Raw genomic sequence first — 25,142 nt, 5'->3', positions numbered from 1 at the left:
GAAATATATTTGTATACTTTTGCCTCTTTTTTTGAAGAATACTGATGAAAGACCAATTAATTTAAAAAATTAATATAGAAAAAACACTGATTAATTGTCAATAGTCTAGTTTCATTCATTAAAATCACCCTAGCACCAATGTCGGGATTATTGGGAAGCACATTCTGATAGTATGTAAATTCCTAAATACTATAAATATAAAACAAATTTTAAGGGAGAAAAAATGTGGAGGAGGATTATGTTCCAAAAGTGATGATGAGCCATAGACAGTTGGAAAAACTATCTAATGATATGTATTATAAGTAGAAAAAAACTGTAAATGGGAACTTTATTTTTTGGCTAGGAAAACCATAAAAAAATTATAGCAGAAATCTACAAAAATGAAGAGAGAACGCTTGGTGAGTTTTAGAATTTAGCAAATGGGTGTGAAAGGCAAACACCGAACAGATGAAATTTAGTGTGTAGTAGTTTGTGGAGCTCAGATTTCATTAAATAAAGAATGCTGTTATAGTTAGAGCTGAAGGTATAGTTAGAGCTGCCACTCAGGGCAGTGAGTATGGAGTAGAGGTAAATGGGTTTTTGAAATACAACAGAGACAATATGTGTGTGCTCCCTGGGAATCAGGGGAAATTTATTCAGTGCTCAAAAAATTATTTAAAATAATATTCTTACAATGTAATATTTCTAAGATTGATCAATGAGAAAAATATTGTAAAGATTATAACTAGCCATCACATGGAGCCCTATAATTCACCAGATGAGCAGAATACACGCACACACACACACACACACCATATATACACTTATATTTCTTCTTTGGTGTCATTTAGGGGTTAGGATGGGAAACAGAGAAGTATCACTATTTTATAGATGAGATCACTTCGGAGAGGAAAAATTAAATAACTCTTGTCACAGATAAGTTAAAGTACCCAAGACTGGCACAGAAGTCACATAAATATAAAAGTTGTCTTTTAATAGCTGGGGATATGCTTTAGGTTTAAATGAAAATGCCTAGACATCACTCCTCATTACATATGAATGTAAGTTCAAACCATGATGCAAAAACATAGAGTACAAATATTTGTTAAATATAAAATTTAAAATAAATGGGTTTCTGAGAAATTAAAAGCTCAAATAAAAAAATCATACATGAATCTCTATTAAAATTGATTTATGTTATGCAAGATAATATTTTATGATAATCATTAAGGTTTCCCCGCTCCAACAACAAAAATTTGCCCTTTGCATCCTTTCCCCAGTATAGGATTCTAATTCTAGTGTTCCTGCCTTATACCAGGAGATAGATGCATAATGGAAGAGAATAGTCAAATTCCTGTTTTTGAGCTTCAAAGTGAGGTCCGGGTATCAAAACTAAAAATATTTGGAAATTTTTTGACTAGCAAAACAGGGTTTTTCTTCAGCTCTATTGTTCCTGCATGGGAAGGGACAGAGGGGAATTCACAGGCACACGTGAGAACTGCTCACTGTGTTTCTGAGTGTCTCACAGTCCTCTTAGGCCAATCTCCAGGAGGAATGTTTGAGTGGAATATGAACACACTTTTGCCTTGGTTTTTGAAAGAAATCCATGTGTCAACCTCTGGTGTAGTCCTACGTGCCTAGGCATTCAGATGCAGCTGGGAGAAGTCCAGACTCTAAGAAGTCACCTTTCAGCAAGGTAAGGAGGATGGGGGCACAAATCCTGGACTGACACTGAGATCAGAAAGGAATGAGGATGCGATAGAGGATACTACAGGACTCAATGCTCCAGCTCAGCCTCTCCTCAGTTCTCTTTGTGGATGATGCCCTGCTCCCAAACTCCCAACCCTTACTCTGATCTGAAGTTCTCTAAATATTATACCTTAAGACAAAACTCTAGATAAGATGGGAAGCTACGACTTAAACATTTGAATTTATGACATCAGAATTGTATCATTTTATATATTTTAAGAGTATCAAAAAACATTTCTCAGTAAAATTCACTGAAATAGTGAATTACCCCTTTTAAGAATTTCAGTTTAGCCTTGCTTAGCGTATGTGAATCCTGCATTCAATCCCCAGCAACACCAGCCCCACCAGCATCAACACACACACACACACACACACACACACACACACACACATACACACAGCTATAGGCTTGCTCTTTCTAACCAATCCAAAGACATATAATGACATGCCAATAAAAATGAGATTTTTGTACCTTTAAGCATTCACCTTCATCCTAAATGACAGTCCTAAAATAACTTTACAATTATGACTTTTTGTATATCAGGCTTATTTTTAATATCTAGATTACACAAATTTTAATTGGTAGCCAAAGGCAGATTAATAAAGTAAATTAGAATGACAACATAAACACCGCATGTTTTTATCTGCAGAAATAAACTGCAAAAGTTTCCTTTTTTTATAATTGAGTTATCACCTAAGCAAACATTCGGTTATTTAAATAGGATTAAGCTGATGCTTTGGCTATTAAATATGGTAGAAAAGAGTCTAGGAAAAAAATAAGAATGTTTCATCTCCACTCAGGGTAAAGGGTTACTTGATTTGTTTATTAATGTAATCATTTGCATTTGAGAAGGGTTGGTTTTGTGAATTCTAAAGAAAGAAATATCTCAGATAAGAATACTTCTTTCAGCTATAGTTGTTTGGTTTAAGTTTCCCATAAGTACAGCAAGCTCCTTTACAATATGTCCTTAAGCTTTGAAAAACTTTTGCTCTATAAATCAATAATTAATTTTATTCATTTGTTCAAGGAGTTGATACATCTACCAACATGAAGAGTTCTAGGCAAAGGACCAGGACTGACAAGTTTTCTGGAATTTCTCTCACAATCAATTGGTCAATTGGCATTGTGATTCATAAATCAGTTCCCTCCAGGTTTTGATGAGTGGGGATCAATGTGAACCAGTCTTTTGAAATGTGAATACTCCCTCGGCTAGCTGACATTGAATTTCTGAACTTGCAAAGCTGATGACTGGACTCTGGACTAATAGCTCAAGTCCAGACACCAGGAAGGACTGTGGCAGCAAAACTCATAGCTTCTGTGAGATCAACTGCCCCTTTCTACTCAGTTGCCTGCTTCTACCATTATCTCTCTTGAGACCATACATTACACTACAATGCTGACTGACACATAAACATGCACACACACACACACACACACACACACACACACACCTCAATCATTTTTAATTTTCCTTATATTTAGTTTTTCCTCACTCTCTTACTGCCTAGGTTAGTCCCCTTATTGTCTCTCACCTGTGCCTCTAAAATAACTGTCCTCCCTATGCTACTAAGGATATAACCAACAGGTTGTGTCAACCTCTACTTAAATAGCCACATTGGTTTCTACAGTATCCAGGATACATTTCAATCTGACTCATCCTTCAGTTTTCGGCATACTGAAATCATCACAAATTTCCGTAATTTACATCTGACCCTCCTGTTATTCTTCTTCACAATACCCTGTTTCCCTTAACCTTTTATGCTTGTTAGAAGAATTTATGGTGATAACTGTATGTGCATGTGTCTGTGTATATTTGAGTTTATTCAATTATGTTCACAGGTGACTCTAAAAAAATCTTTAATTGATATGACACAGGCACACACCAATCATAATTGATGCTAGGTTAAGTGCTGCCCCCTTAGTTGCTGAGTGTAAGGGTCTGGGAGAAAATCTGGGTGGTCAGAGAATTGTGCCACTATGTACCTTGTGAATATTATCCCTGGATTTTCCAACTACTAAATTAGAGTACATACTAATGAGACCAATTAAGAATTTCTGTTTCATTGGGTATCAGGTCTTCTCAGTCTGGAAAATGATTCTCTGAAGCAGAGTGGGAACTCAGTAAGCATTTGCTGAACTGATTTAAACATGGTATACAAGACCCCATTTTATCTGATCTCTCTCTGCTTCCCCAGATTCGAGCATACCAGCTCCTGACAATGCTTTGTTCTTTATTCATTATGAAAACTGCATAGTTTCTTTCAAAATCATATACCATGTGTCTCTGCCTTTCCCTGTGTTGTTCACTCTGACTGGAATGTCTGTCTCCACCTTCTTAAATAAACTGTTCAGTTATCTAAACCCTTTTTGGTGATCTGAAGAGCAGAACTATTGTTTACTTAACCTCCATACTGAGATTCTAGCTCAAAGCTGAGTGTACATATGCTGTTTAAATACTTGATTGATGCAATTAATGAATAATTGCTACTTTCAAGCAATATAATACAGATCTCTACCAACAATGAGATGAGAATTATCAATAGCATATTTCTATATTTTTAGATGTAGTAAAGAAAAGCAAAGGAATTGAGTAAAAGAAAAAGCAAGTCATTAAGTTTCCATATCTCTAAACAGCAAAAGTATTAGGTAGAGAATCAAATTAATTTCACAGGTAAGTTTTGTTTGGACCAAAGTATGTTATAATCCTTTCAACATTACACCATTTTCAAGGAGACAAGAATCTTTAGTTCACCCTAATACGTACATTTCTTTTTTCTTTTTATATCAGAGATTTAACCCAGGGGTACTTTAACACTGAGACAGATCCCCAGCCCTTTTTATTTATTTTTAATTTTTAATTGTTAAAAATTTGTTCTAATTAATTATACATGACAGTAGAATGCATTTTGACACCTTGTGCATAAATGGAGTATAACTTCTCATTCTTCTGGTTGTACATGATGTAGAAACATGCTGGTTGTGTTGTCGTATGTGCACATAGGGTAATGATGTCTGATTCATTCTACTGTCTTTCCTACCCACATACCCCCTCCCCTCCCTTCACTCCCCTCTGCTTAATCCAAAGTACTTTTATTCTTTCCTAGACTCCCTTTATTGTGAATTAGCATCCATATATCAGAGAAAACATTCAACCTTTGGTTTTTTGGACTTGGTTTATTTCACTTAGCATGATGTTCTCCAGCTCCATCCATTTACTGACAAGTGCCATAATTTCATTCTTCCCTAAGACTGATTAATACTCCATCATGTATATATACCACATTTTCTTTATCCATCTGTTGAAGGGCACCTAGGTTGATTCCATAGTTTAGCTACTGTTAGTTGAGCTGCTGTAAACATTGATGTGGCTGCATCACTGTTATACACTGATTTTAAGTGATTTGGATATAAATCTGAGTGGGATAGCTGGGTCGAATGGTGGTTCCATTCCAAGTTTTCTAAGGAATCTCCATAAACCCCTATCTCTCACCCTGCACAAAACTCAACTCAAAGTGGATCAAAAACTTAGGTAGTAGAACAGAGACCCTGTGCCTAATAGAAGAAAAAGTAGGCCCAAATCTTCACCATGTAGGCTTAGGGTCTGACTTCATTAATAAGACTCCTAAAGCACAAGAAGTACAACCAAGAATCAATAAATGTGATGGATTCAAACTAAAAAACTTCTTCTCAGCAAAGGAAACAATCAATAACATGAAGAGACCCTATAAAATGGGTGAAAATCTTTTACCACAGACACCTCAGTTAGAGCATTGATCTCCAGGATATATAAAGAACTCCAAAAACTTAACAACAAAAAAACAAATAACCTAATCAATGAATGGACTAAGGAACTAAACAGATACTTCACAGAAGAGGAAATACATTCAATCAACAAATATGAAAAAATATTTGATATCACTAGCAATTAGAGAAATACAAATCAAAACTACTCTAAGATTTCATCTGACCCCATTCAGAATGGCAATTATCAAGAATACAAGCAACAAAAAATGTGGGTGAGAATATGGGGAAAAATGTATACTCATACATTGCTGATGGAACTGCAAATTGGTGCAACCATTATGGAAAGCAGTATGGAGATTCCTTTTTATTTTTGAGATAGGGTCTCACTAAATTATTTAGGACCTCACTAAGTTGCTGAAGCCAGCCTCAAATTTGTGATCCTCCTGCCTCAGGCTCCAGAGTTGCTGAGATTATAGGTATGTGCCATCAGGCCCACCTCCCATATTTCTTATTATCTATGCCTAAATCCTGGTCTCATTTATGCTATCTGCCTTTGAATCAAAAAGGCAGATAAATTAAATATTACCCAAGCTTTAAAAAAAATGTAGTCCTTATATAAACGTTAAGAAGAGATAGATGAAACTCTGATATTCAGGTTGGTATTTTAGTAGATTATATAGCCTCAGTGAATTTGAAAATATTCCAGTTACACATCTGTTTTTGAGTTTTTTTCTTCACAGCAAATTTATATAAACTGTAGGACAATACTATTTAAATCTCTTTTAATACAGAGACTAGAACAGAACTTCTATAGTGTGTGATGTAAGCCAAGCATTTGTATACCAACCACAAAATAGGTTCTACCAATCATTTAACCATTTGAAATATAATTTAAGTTTTCAAATAAGTAAATAATTTCAAAATGCAAATGTTAACAATTCTGTTAGGCATATTAGATAAATCAGATAAGCCATCAAAACTAAAAAAATAAATAAATAAACATCAGTACTTTAATTGTAATCAGCACTGGATTATAGTTTTAAACAATTAGAGATCACTGTGCCATCCTGAAACATCAGTGGATGAATGCCCAAAATGATTAGTATTCTATGTTTACACAAAGCTCTGCCTGTGACAAGCTGTGTGTTTTGTGAGTCATTTATCTTCTAGCTTTAATCTGTCATGGTATGAAATATTATAAATGTGATTCTGCATGACAGAATAATAAAATACTAAAAAAGCTGTATGTAATGACTTATCCATAAAAGGTCTCCTAGAAAAAGTAATGCATATATATAAGAAACTATGTTGTTTTCTATTTCATTATTCCAAACATTTTCACAATCAACTTATTAAAGGGAATATTAGCAACTTTATAGTGAAACTTTACAGGTAATATTTACTCCCTGCATATTCAGTTCCATTAAAGGAATTATTTTATGCATAAATACCAGGAGGGAATAAAGTAGAAAATTAATTTTCTAGCATTTGTAGTGAATTGGAAAATGTGAAGTGCCATTGGAAAGTATTTATGACCCATTCATGATAGCAGTGAGAAAAGTAAAAATGACCATCAAGAACATGCTGATGCATTAAAAATGAGAAAATAAAATAGAAAGGAAATTTAAAAGAAATATATAGCATAACATTGTAACATCTTACTTTTGCAGGAATATAAAAGATTTAGAATGTTTAACTTCTAGTTATTTTTGAAATTTACTGGAATTCCATGAATCTATGCAATTCTATTAGCAGAATTGAATTTCAAAAGGTTTGGTGGTACTTTCCTATATTTTACTTCTCTAACTGCCAATAGCATACTCTGGGTTAAAAGTAAATTTCACATATGTTTTGAACTGGGCAGGTTGAACTGGTCTCTAACAGACCAAGTTTTCATTGTATACCTCAAGAAAATAAGATTCAGAAAGCTTAAAAATCTTGCTCAAGGTTACATGCTCAATTGCAAGCAGATAAAGGATGACAATTAGATTCCCAGAACACCTTGTTTTCCACTATTCCACAATAATTGTCCAAATCTCTCTTCAATTGACTTATTATTCTTATCATCATCAACTCTAAGACTTGGAAGCTTATTTCAAAATAATTTTCAGCAACATGTTGCTAACTGGTATTAAATAGTCTGATGGGACAACTACTGAGTTTATCATCTTGGTAAAATAATGCAAAAAATAAAAGCAAACGTGGGGAAAACACTGATTAGGTGAACCATCATAAGCACCATTTAAACAAATGACAATAAAAGAGGTAGCCTCATGTTCCTGTACCCTATTTTCCAATATTTTCTGTTAAATTATTAAGCATAATTTATTCCTATAGCTGCTTTAAAAATGAAAGAAACATGTAACATCAACAATGACATTATTATACAATGAATGCAAGTAGACATTCATCATATGAAACTAAAGGATCATTTGACAGTTATTTTGAAAATTCATCTAATCATATTCTAGAGCACATTGTAGTCATTTTATTGTACACTGAAAGGAAGCAATTTTGTTTTAAGTGGAAAGAGAAGACAAAATGTGATAGCAAGATATGTTATAAATAACATATATTAACGATATGATACACATAAATTGCCACTTTATAAATTACAGCTTATATTAAAGAGTCTGGGATCATTTTCAATGTTGAACTGCCCGCAGCTTTCAAGTCCCATCACTCTCCCTTCCCTCCTGCCTCATATATGGTCAAACTTGTTAAGAAACCTTAGTGTTCTCCCCTTGGTATTAGTAGGAGGTTTAAATCATGCACACAGGATCATTCACCCCACTACCAGCTCATATATAACCACAGTAAAACTCTAAATCCGCTCTCCCTTCCTTTTTGTATGTTTGTAAATTGACCCTGATCTCCCCAGGTAGCCTCATTATGTAACAAAACTTTTCACATTCCCTTGGCGCTTGTGTGCTGTCAGTCTTGAAATCAAAAACTGCAGGATGACTAAAATACGCAAGACGGGAGTGTCTAGACAATGAAGATGCCCACCAGAGGTGTTTCTTCTCTTGGCCTGGTTTGTACCTAGCCCTGCTACCTCATGGCAAACTTGTACATTGAACTGTCTGGCTTGTGCTATAGTGGTTGGGTTCTACTGAACCTTTATCATAGATCTAATCAACCTGGAGTCAGAAGTTGTAAAATTTTAGAAACATTTAGAAACAAGAGAGTTGAACCCTCCTAAACTCTACCCTGTGTTATTTGTGATAACTTGGGCCTTTCTGCCAGTCTCACGTTGAAATCTTGACTCCAGCTTAAACTGTGACTAATGCTAGGTTCAGAGAAATGACTCTTACCTTGTGATTATTGCCTGTTGTGTATAAACCAGGCACTGGCCCTCCTCTGTGATGAACTCAGGGAAAATGCTGATACCTGATACACTGTATGAGCCATTGGGTGGCCAATTGTGTAGAAAAGCAATTACCATATGATGTGCTAAACTCTAAATGCCTCTGTTATTACTGCTGCCCAAATCTCTATAGGAACAAAGATCCTGATCTTCTGACTTAGAGAGAAAAACATTTTTGGCACCCACATGGTACAACTAAAGAGTTAATCCAAACTGAACTTAAATCCAGGGTCCTTAAACCCTATAAAGAAACTATTGTCCTGAAGAAAGTCCCTAAGCCCCTAACCATAATGTTATTGATTTGAGCAACTTTGAAGGAAGAAATTCATAAACATGAGCAGAGTAAAGAAACTTCCCCTGCTCTGAAGTATATATATCTACCACAAAAACAAAAACAAAAACAAAAAACAAGCACACACACAAAAACTAGATGCAAGGTGAGGAAATGGAAAATTAAGAGACATAACCACAATTTGACCCAAATAAAAATCCAAAATTTGTCACAGTAATGTACAAGTAAAAATGTAATAGGTTTCTGATTGGTTTTTGTTTATTTGTTTTTTGCCTCCACAAGTTCTGAAATAATTTTAGTATCTACTGAAATGTACCCATTGGTCTTAATCAATGAAGAAGTTCAGGTTAAAGATATTTCTGGAGATCTCCCCAAATTTAAATATGTTTTATAATATGAAAGTTATGAAATATAAAATAGCAAAGAAAGACATATGCCTCATCTTAATCATCAGAATTATTGAACTATCTAAATATCCCATAGTGGTCAGGGAAACTCTGACCACATGTAATAAATTAAAATTAAATTGGTACTTATAATAGGCTGGACAGATTGGGACCCCACAGACTTTATCCTCAAATAAAATGGTTAATATGGCTAAAAGTAAAATAATACAGAACCTACAGAGATTGAAACTCTTTATACAAGACTTATGTAGAGAAGGGGTGATTATCTTCACTATTTCTCCATTTAATTGCTGATTTGACTATCTGAAACCAAGAAAAACAAATGAATGGCACCTCACAGAGGGTTACTGAAAACTGAATTCTATGATCCTACCCATTTAGGTCTCCATAATCACTTTTATTGAAATTACTATGCCCAAGTATTAGCTGCTAGAAATTTTGCTATTATTGATTGAACTCATGTTCTGTTTAGTGCCCATGTCAAACAGTCACTTAGCCTTTACTTTCAATGATACAATACTTTTTACTTTCTGCTTCAAAAGAAAAGCTTTACCTGGCTATTTTTGGGGTTTTTAACAGCAGAACCATGTCACAATCTTCGCAATCCAGCCAAGACAATAATTGCATCCAATTTTCTTGGGAAGCCCAGACAATGGAATCACAATGGTGACATCATTCTCCAAGGATATTCATGTCCCACAATATTTTGAAACATATAAATACTCAATAAAGAGCTCACTAAAATGGAAGTTTCCACGGTTCTATGTATAATACAAGAGAGGACCAACCGCATTAAATCCCTGAGAATTATGTTGTCAGTTAAAGACTACACCATACACCATTTCTGATATCTTTAAAAAAACAGATATCTACCCTCATAGCACCAAATGTTACAACAAGTCCCAATTTTTTAGGAATGTCGGGGTTTGTGTGTGTGTGTTTTATTTTATTTTTCTGATACTGAGGATTTAACCTGGGGGTTCTTTACCACTGAGCCACATCCCCATCCTTTTTTAAAATTATTATTTTGAAACAGGTTCTTGCTATGTTGTTTAGGGCCTTGCTAAATTGCTGAGGCTGGTCTTGAACTTGATATCCTCTTTCTTCAGCCTTCTGAGTTGCTGGGATTATAGGCATGCACCACTGCACCTGGCCTGTTTGGGTTTTGAAGACAACATATTCCTTATTTGTAATTTTACTTAAGTCCACTTATAGATACTGGCAAATTTGCCCACTCAAGACCAAAAATGTCTTGAGATTATTTCTAAATTATAAGACAAGGCATTGCTTCCAAGGAAATCTTTCACTGTAAGGGCCTTAACAATCTCGTTCCACACTCCTTGGAGTTCCTGGACCCCAGCCATAAGTTGCCCATGGACTTCCGATGCAAGAAACTCTCTTCATCAGCCTCATGCCATATGGCATTAAAGTGATAATTTCTGTCCTGAAGCAGAGTCTCTTCCAAGCCCTTAGACCATGGTCCTCCAAGTCCAGATGCCCCTTTTGTTTTGTATCGTGAAAATAGTGCCCTGCATATTTAGCACTAAGGGCTCCTTGCTAAAATAAGAGCAATACCTACATACTAGAGCTGAACCAAGACCCTCTCTTGTATCCCACCTATATGTAGGTTAGGCTTTCTTGTCCTCTTTCCTTTGCTGGATGCCATGGTTTTGCAGGTCACTATTCTGGAATTCTTAGCAACCTGAACAGGTCCTTGAAATACACTGAATGAACAACAGATAAAGTTTGTATTCCTTAGAGACCATATGGCCACCATCATCACATAATTGAACTGCCAGGTGAGTAACTACTTCTTTTTCTTTCTTTCTTTCTTTCTTTTTTTTTTTTTTTTCTAGCACTGGGTATTGAACACAGGGCCTCATGCATGTTAGGCAAGCACTCTACAACTGAGCTATTTCCCCATTCTTTTTTATTTCATTTTTGAGACAGGGTCTTACTAAGTTGACTAGGCTAGTCTCATACTTACTACCCTCCTGCCTCAGCCTCCTGATTAGCTGGGATACAAGAGCTGCTATTTTTAATACCTTTTTTTTGGGGGGGGGTGTACTGGGGATTGAACTCAGGGGCACTCAACCACTGAGCCACATCCCCAACCCTCTTTTGTATTTTATTTAGAGACAGGGTCTCACTGAGTTGTTTAGCACCTTGCTGTTGCTGAGACTGATTTTGAACTCACCATCCTCCTGCCTTAGCCTCCCCAGTTGCTGGGATTATAGGCCTGCACCACCACACCCAGTCTATTTTTAATACTATAATCAAGACGGTAAGTTCAAGTTTGCCAAACTTCAGGCAATTATCTTTAGACTTATGCCCCATTCAACAATAGCCCCAGCTGTATACTGTCATGGCCATTGGACCTTTGCAAATAGTCTTACCATGTAGTTCAGACAATAAAGCTACATTTCCTTCCCAAAGTGTCCTGTTAAGAGGTAAAAATATCTAGGGAATTCTTGCTTCATAGATACCCAAAATATATATCAAATTCACTTATGTCTTTACATATACTTAAGCCACAAAACAAGACATTCCATAAACTCACTGATGTTCTAGATACTTGTTTCAATGCTCACCATACACAATGCTAACTTCTTGAATAAGACATTGAATGAAATATTCACCTCCTTTATCAATCTCTGGTTAAAGGCCTCATAAAGTGCCATTTTGGCTTACTTAACAAGCTCAAATTCATTTAAATGAAAGATGGCACATTTTAATTATTTGTCAAATATCATGAATGAACTGTAATAGAGTCTGAATCCATTTTTGATGTTTGACTATAGAGCTTTAAGACTGTATACATACACATAAATTCTCACCCCAGGACCACTATCAACCCCCAAACCATTCTTCTTTTCTTGATCTTTCAAGCTATTTTGGAACTCCTTGGAATTCTGACCCATTCTTCCCAAAAAGTCATATTATGTTAATAAACGTTTTCTTACTCTTAGTGCATGTTCTAGTCTGACAGGGTTGCTGTAACAAAATACCATAAACTGAGTAGCTTAAAAACAACAGAAACCTATTTCTTATAGTTTTGGAGGCTGAAAATCTGAGATCAAGTCACTAGCGTATTCATTCTCTTGTGAGAGCCCTTTTCTTTTGTTCACAGATACTGCTTCTCTTTGTGTCTTCCTGTGATAGAAATGGTTAGCCAGCTTTGTGGGGTCTCTTTTTGAAGGACACTAATTCCATTCATGAGGGCAATAATCCCCTGATGACTTAATCACCTTCCAAGGACCTGTCTCCTTATACTATCACCATGGGAGTTAAGATTTTAACATATGAACTACAGAGTCACAGAAACATTCCGGTAATTGTCAGGTTGCTAGCATCATGACTCTAGACTTTTAACTAAATTTGGTGGGGAGAAAATAGATCCTCTTTAAGCAAATAACCAAAACATGGCCTAAAGTCTAAATATAAAAATGGTCTACCCCAAACTTATTATAACCAAAAATACATATAATGGTCATATCCCCTTACTCTAAAATAATAAACTTCATCCAAAAATATTGAACTTCTTAATTTATTCTGTTCTTCTGTCACACATCTGAATTAGTTTTTGTAGTTTTCTTCATAAGGTTCTATGTTTCACCTTAAGTATTGTAACATGTATCTTTTGTTGTTGAAATAACTAAGGTACTTTACATTACATTTTCTCTTTGTTTTTGCATATAAAAGATATTCATTTTTTGCATTAAGTTCTGTGTTCCATCATTTGGCAGATATCTCTCATGGAGTTTAATTATGTTTAATATATTCTCTTAGCATTTTCATCTAAAAAGTTATAATATGTGCAGAAATTAGTAAATGTTAGAGTTTGGATCAGGAATTAGACTTCAAGTCTCCTAGATTGAAGACACAGTTCCTAACTGGTGGTGCTATTGGGGTAGAAACTTTAGAAAGTAGGGCCTACATGGAGGAATGTCCCTGAAGGGTATATCTTGCTCCTGGCACCTTCTCACTGATTTTTCTGATTGTCATGAGGTAAGCAGTCTCCTTCACCACACATTTCCACTGTCATGATATTCTGCCTAACCTCAGGCCAAAGCAATGGAGTCAGCTGACACTGGACTGAAACCACTGACAACATAACCAAAATAAATCTTTCCTCCTTTAGGTTTATTTTTTCACATATTTTGTGACAGTGATGGAAAACTGACTAATACAGTAAATTGACATATTTTTGATGCCAAAAATTAAACTTAAATAATATATTCAAAAAAATAAAGGTTTCTTTCCTTATCAGCACAAAAATAACACTCATTTCTGTCTACTAGCATTAAAACCATCCCTTTTCTATTGCTTCAAATCTAACAAGTAATGATAAATAGTAAATGCATATTTTCAATAAATATACATTTTATGACATTATTTGTCATTGTTAGAGACATAAATTCATTACTTAGGAAAGTAACCATTGATTTTGATGTAATTGTATTATTTAAAAATGAAGTATCATACTCTTTCACTATAAAAAAAATCTACTGATCTTCTTAAGGGCTCATTTATTACTGAAAACTTCACTATAGGAAAAAATACATGCCTATAACATATTTATTGACCTAATGAGTATATAGAAGAAAACTTAAAACAATTTGTCTCTAAAATATGGTGGCAATTAGTGACAATGTATTACTAAATTAAGTATAAAGACAGGTAACCACAGCATAAATTATGTAAATGATGTTGAATGAAATTGATCATGTAAAAAAGCACAGACAGATCAGAAGTCAAATTGTCAGATGTATATATGTAAGTTTTAAAGAAAAATAGGCATTGAACAAAATAATAACTACCATTTTTAACATAAAACATGATAATAGCTAACTTTTTATTTGCAGGTCAAAAATCACATTAGCGTACATTAATAAGTGCAGATGCCTAACATATAAAACTACCTGTGTAAATTTATAGATAGGGTTGTGCGCATCTTACTTTTAATCTATCGTTTGACTTTTGCCTTCAAAATTCTGAGAAGACCTAAATATTCAATGACTATCTTTCACAACCTAACAGCTTATGCAGAAATGTGCAAAGAAATTAGATGAACCATATTGCTCTTAACAATTATGTAATAACCCAAGTCAATCAGTCTGAAAAAAACTACTAAATTTAATGAATATAATAAGAATTACTGAGATTTGTTACCTAATTATCAGTTTTTAATCTAATACTATTAAAATTATAATCCTGTATTATGTATATGTCATTGGGAAGAATGTTTCTAGATTGACTATGGAAAAATACTGCAATGGGAGATAAGAAAAATAGTAAATAAGTGACAAATATAAAATAACTGGAAGTAGAAGAGAAGTTGAAGTCAGTAAAAGAAACTTTTTAAAAAGTCTTTTTTAAAAACAACACACAAAATGTTTTAGCATCTTTATGTGCTGTAGGTACAAAGAAATCTAGACTGCAAATAATTTCAGGTGATTTATCAATTTGTGAACTTGAAACTTACATAAGCAAGAGACTGCACCAATAACAAAAGATGGGAGAGAGGGAAGAGTAATTGGGCAAATATAAGAAGGTTTTTGCACCATTTCCAAGATTCCACATGTGAAAACTCTTCCATGGAAAGAACAGACTATGTGCCCTAACAAATGTGCTTTTTGGGTGGTCTTCCAGTAGATGGAACTATTTGGGAGGCTAAGCACAATATTAAGTCTCTATCGTCTATCCTGGATATCACCAAAATTTTCTACAACTTGGAATTCTCCAAGAAATCTGAATATTAGTTTGTAGTCTATACAGCTATATATAGGATTCAAGTATCAATGTATCAATACCTTATACAGTTATCAAAGTTAAGATTTTCTACATAAAATTGTGGTAATATAATATAATGTGTGTTGAATTATGTCTCCCAAAACACATGTCAACCCAGAAGCTCAGAATGTCACCACATTTGGAAATGGGGTCTTTGCAGATGCAATTAGTTAAGGATCAAGATGAGATCAAACTAATTCAGGTTAGGTCTAAATTCAATAACTGCTATCTTTATAAGAAGAGGAGAGAACGAGAGAGCCACATAAAGACAGGAAAATATAGGCAAGGGTGAGGTCGTATGGAGATGGAGCGATCTGGTGATCAGAATGATGCAGCTCTAAGTTCCAGAACATGGAGGGATTCCTTGAAGCCACCAGAAATAAGGCAGGGTACCTCCCTAGAGTCTGCAAAGGATGCATGACATCACTACTTCTCGTTTTCAGGCATCTAGTCTCCAGAACTGTAAGAGAACAAATTTTTTATTGTTCTAAGCCACTAGGTTTGTGGTACTTGTTATGGGAGCCTTTTGACACTAATACAATCATTTTTTTTTTTAAACAGTGAATTCTCCGTAAGGAGAGATGGAGTTGGGAAAATTTGAGAGGGATGTTAATTTCAACAGGCAACATTTAATGTGAAATTAATTCCATGTGTGATTAATTATTCTTCTGAATTATAAAAAGACTCATGTTTCTAAAATTCATCTCCTTCAATTGCCTAAAGGACCTTGCTTTGGCACTTGATCTGCCTCAAATCTGCAACTTTGCCCTTTCAACTGTCTTTCTCATTTGACTTTAAAATAAATACTTCAGCCAGGTGCAGCGGTGCATGCCTGTAATCCAGCAACTTTGGGGGCTGAGACAGGAGGATCATGAGTTCAAAGCCAGTCTCATCAACTTAGGAAGACTGAGCAACTCAGTGAGAACCTGTCTCCAAATAAAATGTTAAAAAGAACTGGAGATGTGACTCAGTGGTTAAGTGCCCCTGGGTTCAAACTCCAGTACCTAAATAAATAAATACTTCAGTATCTTCTATTCCAATAAAAATCATCAAAGCAAAAATAATCCCAACATTGGCTATTTTTGGTTTATTTTTGTTTTTTCAGATTAGTAGAAATCCACAATGTTTATTCCCTAACTTTAATAATTCCCACCTCTTTGAAATCTGATTTAGGCCCCTATATATGTATATTAATAAAAAGTTTTTTCTCTGACAAAGTCAAAAATTCTCTTACTCTGTAAAGCACCTTATTTATTTCTATTTGAAATAAAATCTGCTCTCCATACTTTTGGCATTTAAAAATAATGCATAAATATTTGAGCAACAAAATTCCATGGGAAAATAATTCTTAATTTAAAAATAAAAGATGAAAGACAATTAAAATTATTTTATTGATAGGTAAACTAGGATTTTTAAAATCCTAACAATCAAATGAAATAGTTTGATACTATAAAAGGAAAAGAGTACATTATTACTAAATGTTATCCAGTTGATCCAGAATTTTTATTTTTACTTATATAAAACTGGAATCCTATTGCTAAACCAACTCTAATATCTGAAGTCCAAATGAAACCCAATGATGCTCATAAACAGTATAAATTTTCAAGTCTCTTATCAATAAAAACAAGAGGAATTGATTGACGACACCATTCACACTCCATCAATCAGTATGGTCACATTCTGTACACATTTAACTTATATGAATTCAATTTTACACCAGGCAAAAATAAATAAATGAACCTCATTTGATGCCCTATCACCTATAAGAATGACAACCAGCTTATATGATATTATCTGAAGAAACTGTCATCTGTTCTTTTATTGGAAAAAAATGTCCTATTAGGTTTTCTGAGAGACAATATGGCTTATGCAAAATCATGCAGATGATCTCTCATGAGTAATATAAAATATTTTCATTGGTAATGCTGATTATATATGATTTTCTCCTTGCATAACTATTTTAGAACCTTAACCCTCTTCAAAATGCAATGTCAATGAATGAATTGAGTGTATTTGACATATGTGGTACTAAATGAATAAAAACTCAATTCTAAGATTATCTACATACAACAGGTATAAAAGAAGGAATGATCATAATTTGAGATTAAAAAAAAGGAAAAGATGAGAATCATATGTGATAAAGTGATATCCCAAAGTTAATGAAATAGCTCAATGTGGCAATAGGAAGAAATTGTGGCAAAGTGAAAACGAGAGGAAACAGAAGCAAAACAGGAATTTGATTTATAGAAACCCACTCACTATTGCTTGATCATCTCACATTAAAGAGGTAAAGGTAGGGATAGGAAGAAGTCAATGATAAGTATTTATTTAATTCTACTACCCCAATCCCTGAAAGTTATTAGGGATCATTAGATGATTACATGACTGGTGATGTGAATCCAAAATATTTGTTCCCACTCTGTAACTTTTTATACTTTAAATAATATGAAGTAATGTCTTATTTTCAGCTATACTACTTTAAAAATTATATTCCAGGATAATCTATGTCATTTTATTTCATAAATTTTGTATAATAGGAGTGAGAATAAAAGAATGTGAATATGAACATAAAGAAAAATGTGTATGTGCATCTGTGTGTACTATGTTTTATAATGACAATCATTCACACACACATTATTTCATTATGAAATAATCCCATGTGATGGCATTTGTCATCATTATTTCAGGGATAGGAAAAGTAAGACTTTGGCTAGTGATGTAATTTGTCCAGCAAAAAAGAGTAAGATGTTGAATTGAGCCTGAGTCCAGAAATCTGACTCCAAACATAGCTTTCTTGAACCCAGTGATAATGAACGTGGAATAGGTGAGACGTATTTCTGATATACAATCTTATTTACTTTTCACAACTCTTCCCTGTTGACACAATGCTCCCCATTTCACAAAGACTGAGTCTCAGTAACCTTATGTAACTTGTCTGAAGAAAGATAACAAAGATGTAACAGGTCTGAAATTAGGATCTAGTATATTTCCACATATGGTTTGAAAGAAAAAGTAAAGCAATACTTGTAAAATAAAATCATTTTCTTTAGTAGTAAACCAAAGTAAACTGTATTTCATCCACAAATTTGTTTAGAAAAAAGTTTGGAGGACTGGGGATATAGCTCAGTTAGTAAAGTGCTTGCCTCACGAGCATAAGGCCCTGGGTTCAATCCCCAGCACCGCCAAAAAAAAAAAAAAAAAAAAAAAAAGTTTGGAAACCACTCATTTCTGTTCAATATAGCATTATATTTTATATTAATAGCATTAAATCTAAATTTAAATTAACTCTCCAAAATAAAGATTCAATTATTTAGGAATCTGTTAGTTTACTTTTATTTTAATTAGAACATCTTCCTTCTCTTTTCCAGCATACACAGGCAAATTGCCAAATAGCTTCAGGATGACCAGCATGTCTATGTGCAAGGAAATAAAATAATATTCCTCTTTCTCATTCTTTTAGTTGCAGAGCATTCTCAAAAGAGAGTATAATGGAATAAATTAATGACTTCCTAAAATGACTTAGAGAGTCAGGTAGCTTTCTGAACTACCCTTGCTAGAATTCTATCAGCAGTCACATAACATTTTTGGCATCTGGGGACCATGAGCTGCTCTAGCAAAGGGAGAATTGTCTTGAGCACAAAAGACAAAAATAAACACAATTAAGAGGATGATATTTCTCTTTCTAAACTGTCGTTCCCTTCACTATCAAACAGCTTAAGTCTGATTCCACTGATCAATATGCCAGGGGAAGGAAATACTACCTATAGTACAGAAACAGATGCCCGGCTAATGCAAGCATCGCCGCTCTACTTCAATGCTAAAATGAAAGGTTTGATACTTCACTTTGAAGACAGTGCTCTCAAGTATGTTGAGGATCTTGAACTTGATTCAAAGGGGAGAAAAGGAGGATATATCGGTCGTATCTGGTTTAAAGAAAATGGACTGGGAACATCAGCTTATTTTATATTTCAGCTGCAGTAAGTCAGGATGTTATCCCCAATCTTTAATGATAAAATCCACATCCTTCTGTGAAAACACTGAGTCATCCAGACTCAGACATTCATGACAGCTATAACAAATCCTTTACCATCTAATACAATGCTGTAAATCTAAATTCTAGAAGTTTATGAACTTTCAGTCTCTTCCCCATACTTTACTGCTCACTAAATTTCCCTTGCCTATTCATCCATGAACAGAGCTTAATCTGGGATAGATCCAGCTGGATCTCAGATCCAAAACCTTTAGAAGCCAGAGAGGTGACTTCTAAGACTTGTGATCAGGGAGATGTGAAGGCAGCAAAGGACACGTTGTCTTCCTAGTGCCAATAGAGAACAGATTGTCAGGTTGACAAGATGAGCTGAAATGTCCTTTGTTGTCTTTTTTTATTCATTGCTGTACCAGAAACTAGATACTTAAAACCAAAATCTCTTCTTTCTGGAAATGTGTTAATAAACTGAAAGACTGGTATATGATTGTTTTATAAATATTTTTGTTTTTGTTGTAATAGTTTGTATATATGACTTTATGCATATTTTGTAAATCTGACTTTTCTTTGTGCTCTGGTAATTTCCTATTTTATAAAATTCCAATATGAAGGCACTTGCAAGGTTACTGGATATGCTTATTTTTAAAAATTAAAAACAATCCTGTTTTCATTTTTGTATTGTTGTTTACCTGTATACTTGACCATTAATTCAATTTATATAAAATGACCTCAAAATTTTGTGATTACATAGCTACAGTCTATAAAGAATTGTAAAATACTTAATGAGTAGTGGATAGTTACGTTAATTTTTTTAAATAACATGTAGTGAAAATAGACTGTGTGGAATGAAATACCACATGGGGATATGAATCTTACTTACCAAACTCCTTGGGAACTGCTATAGAATAAACACAATTGTGTCCCACACTGTAATTTTTTGGATAGTTTGGGGATAGAACAGTGCCTTCTGAACCTGTTGAACGACTTCCGCAGGGTGCTAGGAAATAAAAACAAGAAAAATATTATTTTTAGAAAAACTTTTAAAAAGTGTACTATGAATGTCTTCTTGATAAAAAATATGGCTACTGGATTTTAAAGTGTAAAAATTATTTTCATCTTTTAACAGGTTCCAAAAGTGTCAAATATTTTAAAAGTAATAAAATTCTGCACATATAGAACTTTACAGTACTCAAATTTACTGTTCTTCACAGCAAAGTAATACCAAATGTTTTAATTTTTTATCTCTAAAGATAATAAGGGTAGCCTTCCTTTCATACATAAGAGAGTGAAATTAATCTTCATTTCACAAATTATATACTTGTTGCCAGACCTTGTACCCTTACTCAAATTCAAGACTGATTATGCTGCTGTCAAATTAAGCATTTCTACACATGATACATTATGGTTTTATAAATACATACACCCATTCTAAGTGATTTGTTTTTGCACCAATCTTTATCTGTTCATATAATTTACCTTGAAATCAAAGAAGTTGCTCACAGTACCTTGGGACAGACTTATTTGCTGCCTCAGGCCCAAATGTGTTATGTTCATAAAAAAGATGAACATAAAAACTGATGTCTCTGGTAAATTGTAAGAAAGTGGTCCTATTATTCTTAATACAGGAGATGCATTAGGATTCATACATCCACAAGTCAGAAAGAGACCCAAGGTACTAATAGAAATTTATGTATCTGTGCTATTCTTTAAGTGAATGAAATCACTCAAAATAGTATGGAGAATGAAAAAAGATAATTAAAGAAGAGATTCTGCAGAGCACCAAATATCTAGAATCAGGTAAAGAAAGGGTAGTGACAGAGAAAGCCTCTTGGAATCCAAAGTACAAGGAAGTTTCACAGATTAAAAAAAAAGTTCAAAAGATTAGATAATGCAAAACAGTTAATGGAAAAGCAGTCTTTGTTGACTAGGCATCTGGAACATAAGGTAGATGAATGCTTCTTCCCCAGGCCTATGATTTCCATGTAGAGGGATTTTCCTAAACATGCCTTTTTGCTGACTCTGCCTCTGGCTCCTTGATAGAATGACTGGTGGGCCCTGGAAAGGAACTTCTACTTTTTTCTGCATCAGAGTCATCCTACCCATGGTGTGTATCTACCAGCCTGGTCACCCACATTGTAGGTTTTGCGGGTATGTTGAGAGAAGGTTGTAGGAAGTTTGCTGTTACTTCTTATCATTTATCAATATTAAAGATAATGGCTTGATATCTTTCTACCTGTTTTTAAATTGGCTTTGAACTTGTGCAGGAAGAACACGATATCATGTATTATTCCCCTCAAACACCAAAAGGAGGTTTTTGATGTCAAGAATAGTATTATCTTGAGCAGCTTTCTACAAATTACTGCCAGGAGGCCAAATACAAAGAAATATAAAACTAAGCAGAATCTTCAACTTGAAGGAGAATGAAGGGATTGATGGGGGGTGATTTGCAAAGGCAAATTCCAGAGTATTGGCTAGAGATAAGACCAGGAGCAAAAATAGATACTAGCTTTGTTTTAATTTTATTATTAGTTTTTTTGTACTGGGGATTGAACCTAGGGCTTTGCACATGCTAGGCAAGTACTTCAGCACTGAACTACATCCCTAACCTTTTATCAAAAATTTTGAGACAGGGTTTTGCTATATTTCCCAGGTTGACTTAAAACTTGTGATCCTCCTCCTTCTACCTACAAGTAGCTAGGGATTTGTTGAAGGTAAAGCTTAATTTTTTTTTTTTTTAATTCGGGCCTTGTGCATACTAGACAAGTATTCTATATCTAAGCTACATACTTATCCATTTTTCCTTAGTGAGTTCTCAATGTGGTAGTTTATTAGGTGCCTTAGAATGAGTTGCAACAGTTTGAAAAAATCAATACTTTTAATGGATTCCTGATGAAAGTTTAAAAACATAGCAATATATTTAAAAAACACACAAACATGTTGTATTCAGTATGGTGGTTAATGAATGTTCTACCCTTTTTTTGTTGTTTTTGTTAATGTTGAATGAAAGGGTATTAACTACTAAGAACATTAACATTAAACATTCTAAACTTAGAACTTTCCAGAAACAAAAAATTGACAATGATGATAATAACCAAAGATGTATCACTCTCATCACTCTTTATTGTTTGAGATTAAAGTAGTCAGGTGTATTCTTATTTCATCACTGATAACTTTATTCAACTGATAATACTACTGATGAGAGAATCATTCAAGAATGAGTAATGTGTTTAATGTCAACTTTCTTTCTGATTTTAAGGTGCTCCAAAATTAAAATTATAATGCTTTGAATGTACATGACAAAAACTCTCATTTATATATTTAGAAAGTATGAATAGAAATGAGAGTGTCTAATTCAAGTGCAGCTCTGTGACTTAGTCATGAACATTCTGCCATCCCACATTAGTATTTTCTGTCACCCTTGATTTGTTTCATATATTATATTTTGCATAATGGACATTTAGGACAGCTGTTATTGAAAATCTCATTTATAAATATGAAGCTTTCTTTTAACAATGAATATATGTGAGATTGAAGCTTAATCATATGTCTGTATGGTAATATCATGTCAGATTCTGTTATCTGTACTGGAGCCTTAATTTTCTGTTCTGGTCAGTGCCTACAGCATGGACAAATTTATGGTCAATAATACAGAATGTTATATAGTGATTGATGATAATTGTGTAGTATAAGATTAACATAAATAAAGGTAAATTGTGCTCAGAGATCTTTTATAAAATCTTTTATGTTTATTAAATAAAAATGGAATACCAAATTAATCCTGGCCAACTTTACTGATTGTCCTAATATTGGTCCCCAGTAGCTTTTCATATTTTCCCTTTCTAATTTAATTCTATCTTAGTGGCTAGTAAAGGACAGTCTTTATTTTTCGTTGTCTTAACAATAACAAAAGATAAAAGTGATCCAAAACTTTGAACTCTATTCTTATTTTTGCTTTTTGATGTATACCACATATACCTTTGGGTCCTTTGTCAAACTGGCAGCAATTTTCTCTAAACAGCTTATCTGCTTTTATAGCACATTAAACATGAGAACTCACATTTTCTTGATATAACACGGCACACAAATTTTTATCTCAATAGTATGATTGTATGATTATGTAAGTGTAGGAAACACATGGGTTAAAAAAATGCTGTTCTTTTTTATACTACCAGAGACATTAGTAAGGTTTGCAGAAGGTCATGCTTTCTCAAAACATATTTTACCATGGAACATACTTTTCCATGCAACATCTCATAGCACCAATGATACCCAGAAGTCACTTTGCAAGATGCCACACCGGTAATTCCAAATTTTGCTACCATTTTGGAAATAATTCTAATGTCTGTGTAATTGGTAATAATCATGATTTTGTGGCAAAGAAATGTATTTAATGAATACATATAGAGTCAAATTCTTTTAGATATTTAAAATGTCAAACCCAGCTTTCTTATAAAATGCTGTTATTCTTTATTCTTTCTCCCTGACTGAGGGTCCATTCACTGTTTTATTGTTTATGCTCACAGAGTATCAACTTTTCTCTATCTTCTCTGCTACTATATCTACCACAAGTCAGTCTTCCAACAGTTTATGGGCTCTTCCAGTAGGCTCCCTGCATTACTAATCACCAAAAGTTCAAACCACTGTTAGTGATTTTTCTAACACACAAATCATACATTGTTTCTCCCTGCTTCTTAGGACAAAGTAGGTTCTCTATAAATGTCTCTTGGATGGTTAAATGAACTACAATTATAAGATCAGAGTACTATAAAATGATGTTACAGTTAGCACATTATACAAATGTTTCATTGAGTTCAAGTTCCCCAGATAAATCATTTAAATTCCATGCAATATCCAGTACATCCTTTCTTGATTTGCTACTGTAATTCACGGTAGCAAATCCATACTAACATTTTACTAGTCTGAGGCATATCCTCATTGAGTGAATGAAATCACCCACACAGTTTAATTTTTTATTATTTTTCTTGTTCTCTGTTCACTTTTCACAAATTCTCTTTTGGATGAATTTGTATGGTTTGATTTGTATAAGTAAAATGCATCCAAGATCCAATTAAACTGTATCTATGCTTGTTTTACTCCTGAATAATGCATGCACTGAAACAGTTGATAGATGTATTAGTTTCAGAGAAATCAGAGCATGGGGTGCAACAAGAATTTATGGTTTCTAGTCATCTGAGGAAAATGACATTCTACCTATAGTTTCAGCAGGGATGTGTATGTGGGTTGGAGGAGGAAAACTGAAGACAAATAAGAATAAGAGGTACATTAGCACTGAGTGAACGAGAAGACTATCAAACCATTTATATGGAAGAGATACTACTTGAATATCTTAGAGACTTTAAAATATATTCCACAAAGCCTTAAGCTACTTTCAATTGTATATCTATCTCTTTACCTATGTAATGTATAATTTATTATCAAATATACTCTACATTGAAAACTATTATATAATATATACATTATTCTCAGAAAGCAACTGAGGTAATTCTAAAAGTGATGACTTCTTGTAGGTCACAAAAGAGCAATGTGGTATATTAAGTCAATAATTTACTAGATATGACCTGAGACTCCTTCAGTTTGAAAGAACTGCTGTACCTTACAAAACGGCTTGTACGCATCTAGTAAATTACTTATGCCCTGATATAACCTGATTCAATGTCACAAATCATAAATTGTAGTAGAGAATGTGTTTGAAAGTTATATCCCCCATGAAGCATTTTTTTTAAAAACAAAGCCTTTCCCAAACCCTAAACTATCTGATATTAATTTGAAGGTAGACAGCTATTATTACCAGTATTGATTCTGAG

General features: G+C 33.9%; 1 protein-coding gene across 1 annotated transcript in view; it reads right to left on the bottom strand.

The window, feature by feature from the left end:
- Csmd3 (CUB and Sushi multiple domains 3) overlaps window positions 1-25,142 on the bottom strand; it is a 1,190,022-nt gene that overhangs the window by 211,401 nt on the left and 953,479 nt on the right. Inside the window, 1 exon segment of the mRNA XM_047516388.1 lies at window positions 20,198-20,314. Within this exon segment, the coding sequence (XP_047372344.1) occupies window positions 20,198-20,314 (117 nt within the window).

This window comes from Sciurus carolinensis, chromosome 1, assembly GCF_902686445.1.
Source record: "Sciurus carolinensis chromosome 1, mSciCar1.2, whole genome shotgun sequence".
Lineage (NCBI taxonomy): Eukaryota > Metazoa > Chordata > Mammalia > Rodentia > Sciuridae > Sciurus > Sciurus carolinensis.
The sequence above is the reverse complement of the archived record's forward strand: the minus strand, read 5'-3'. Positions and strand labels throughout refer to the sequence as shown.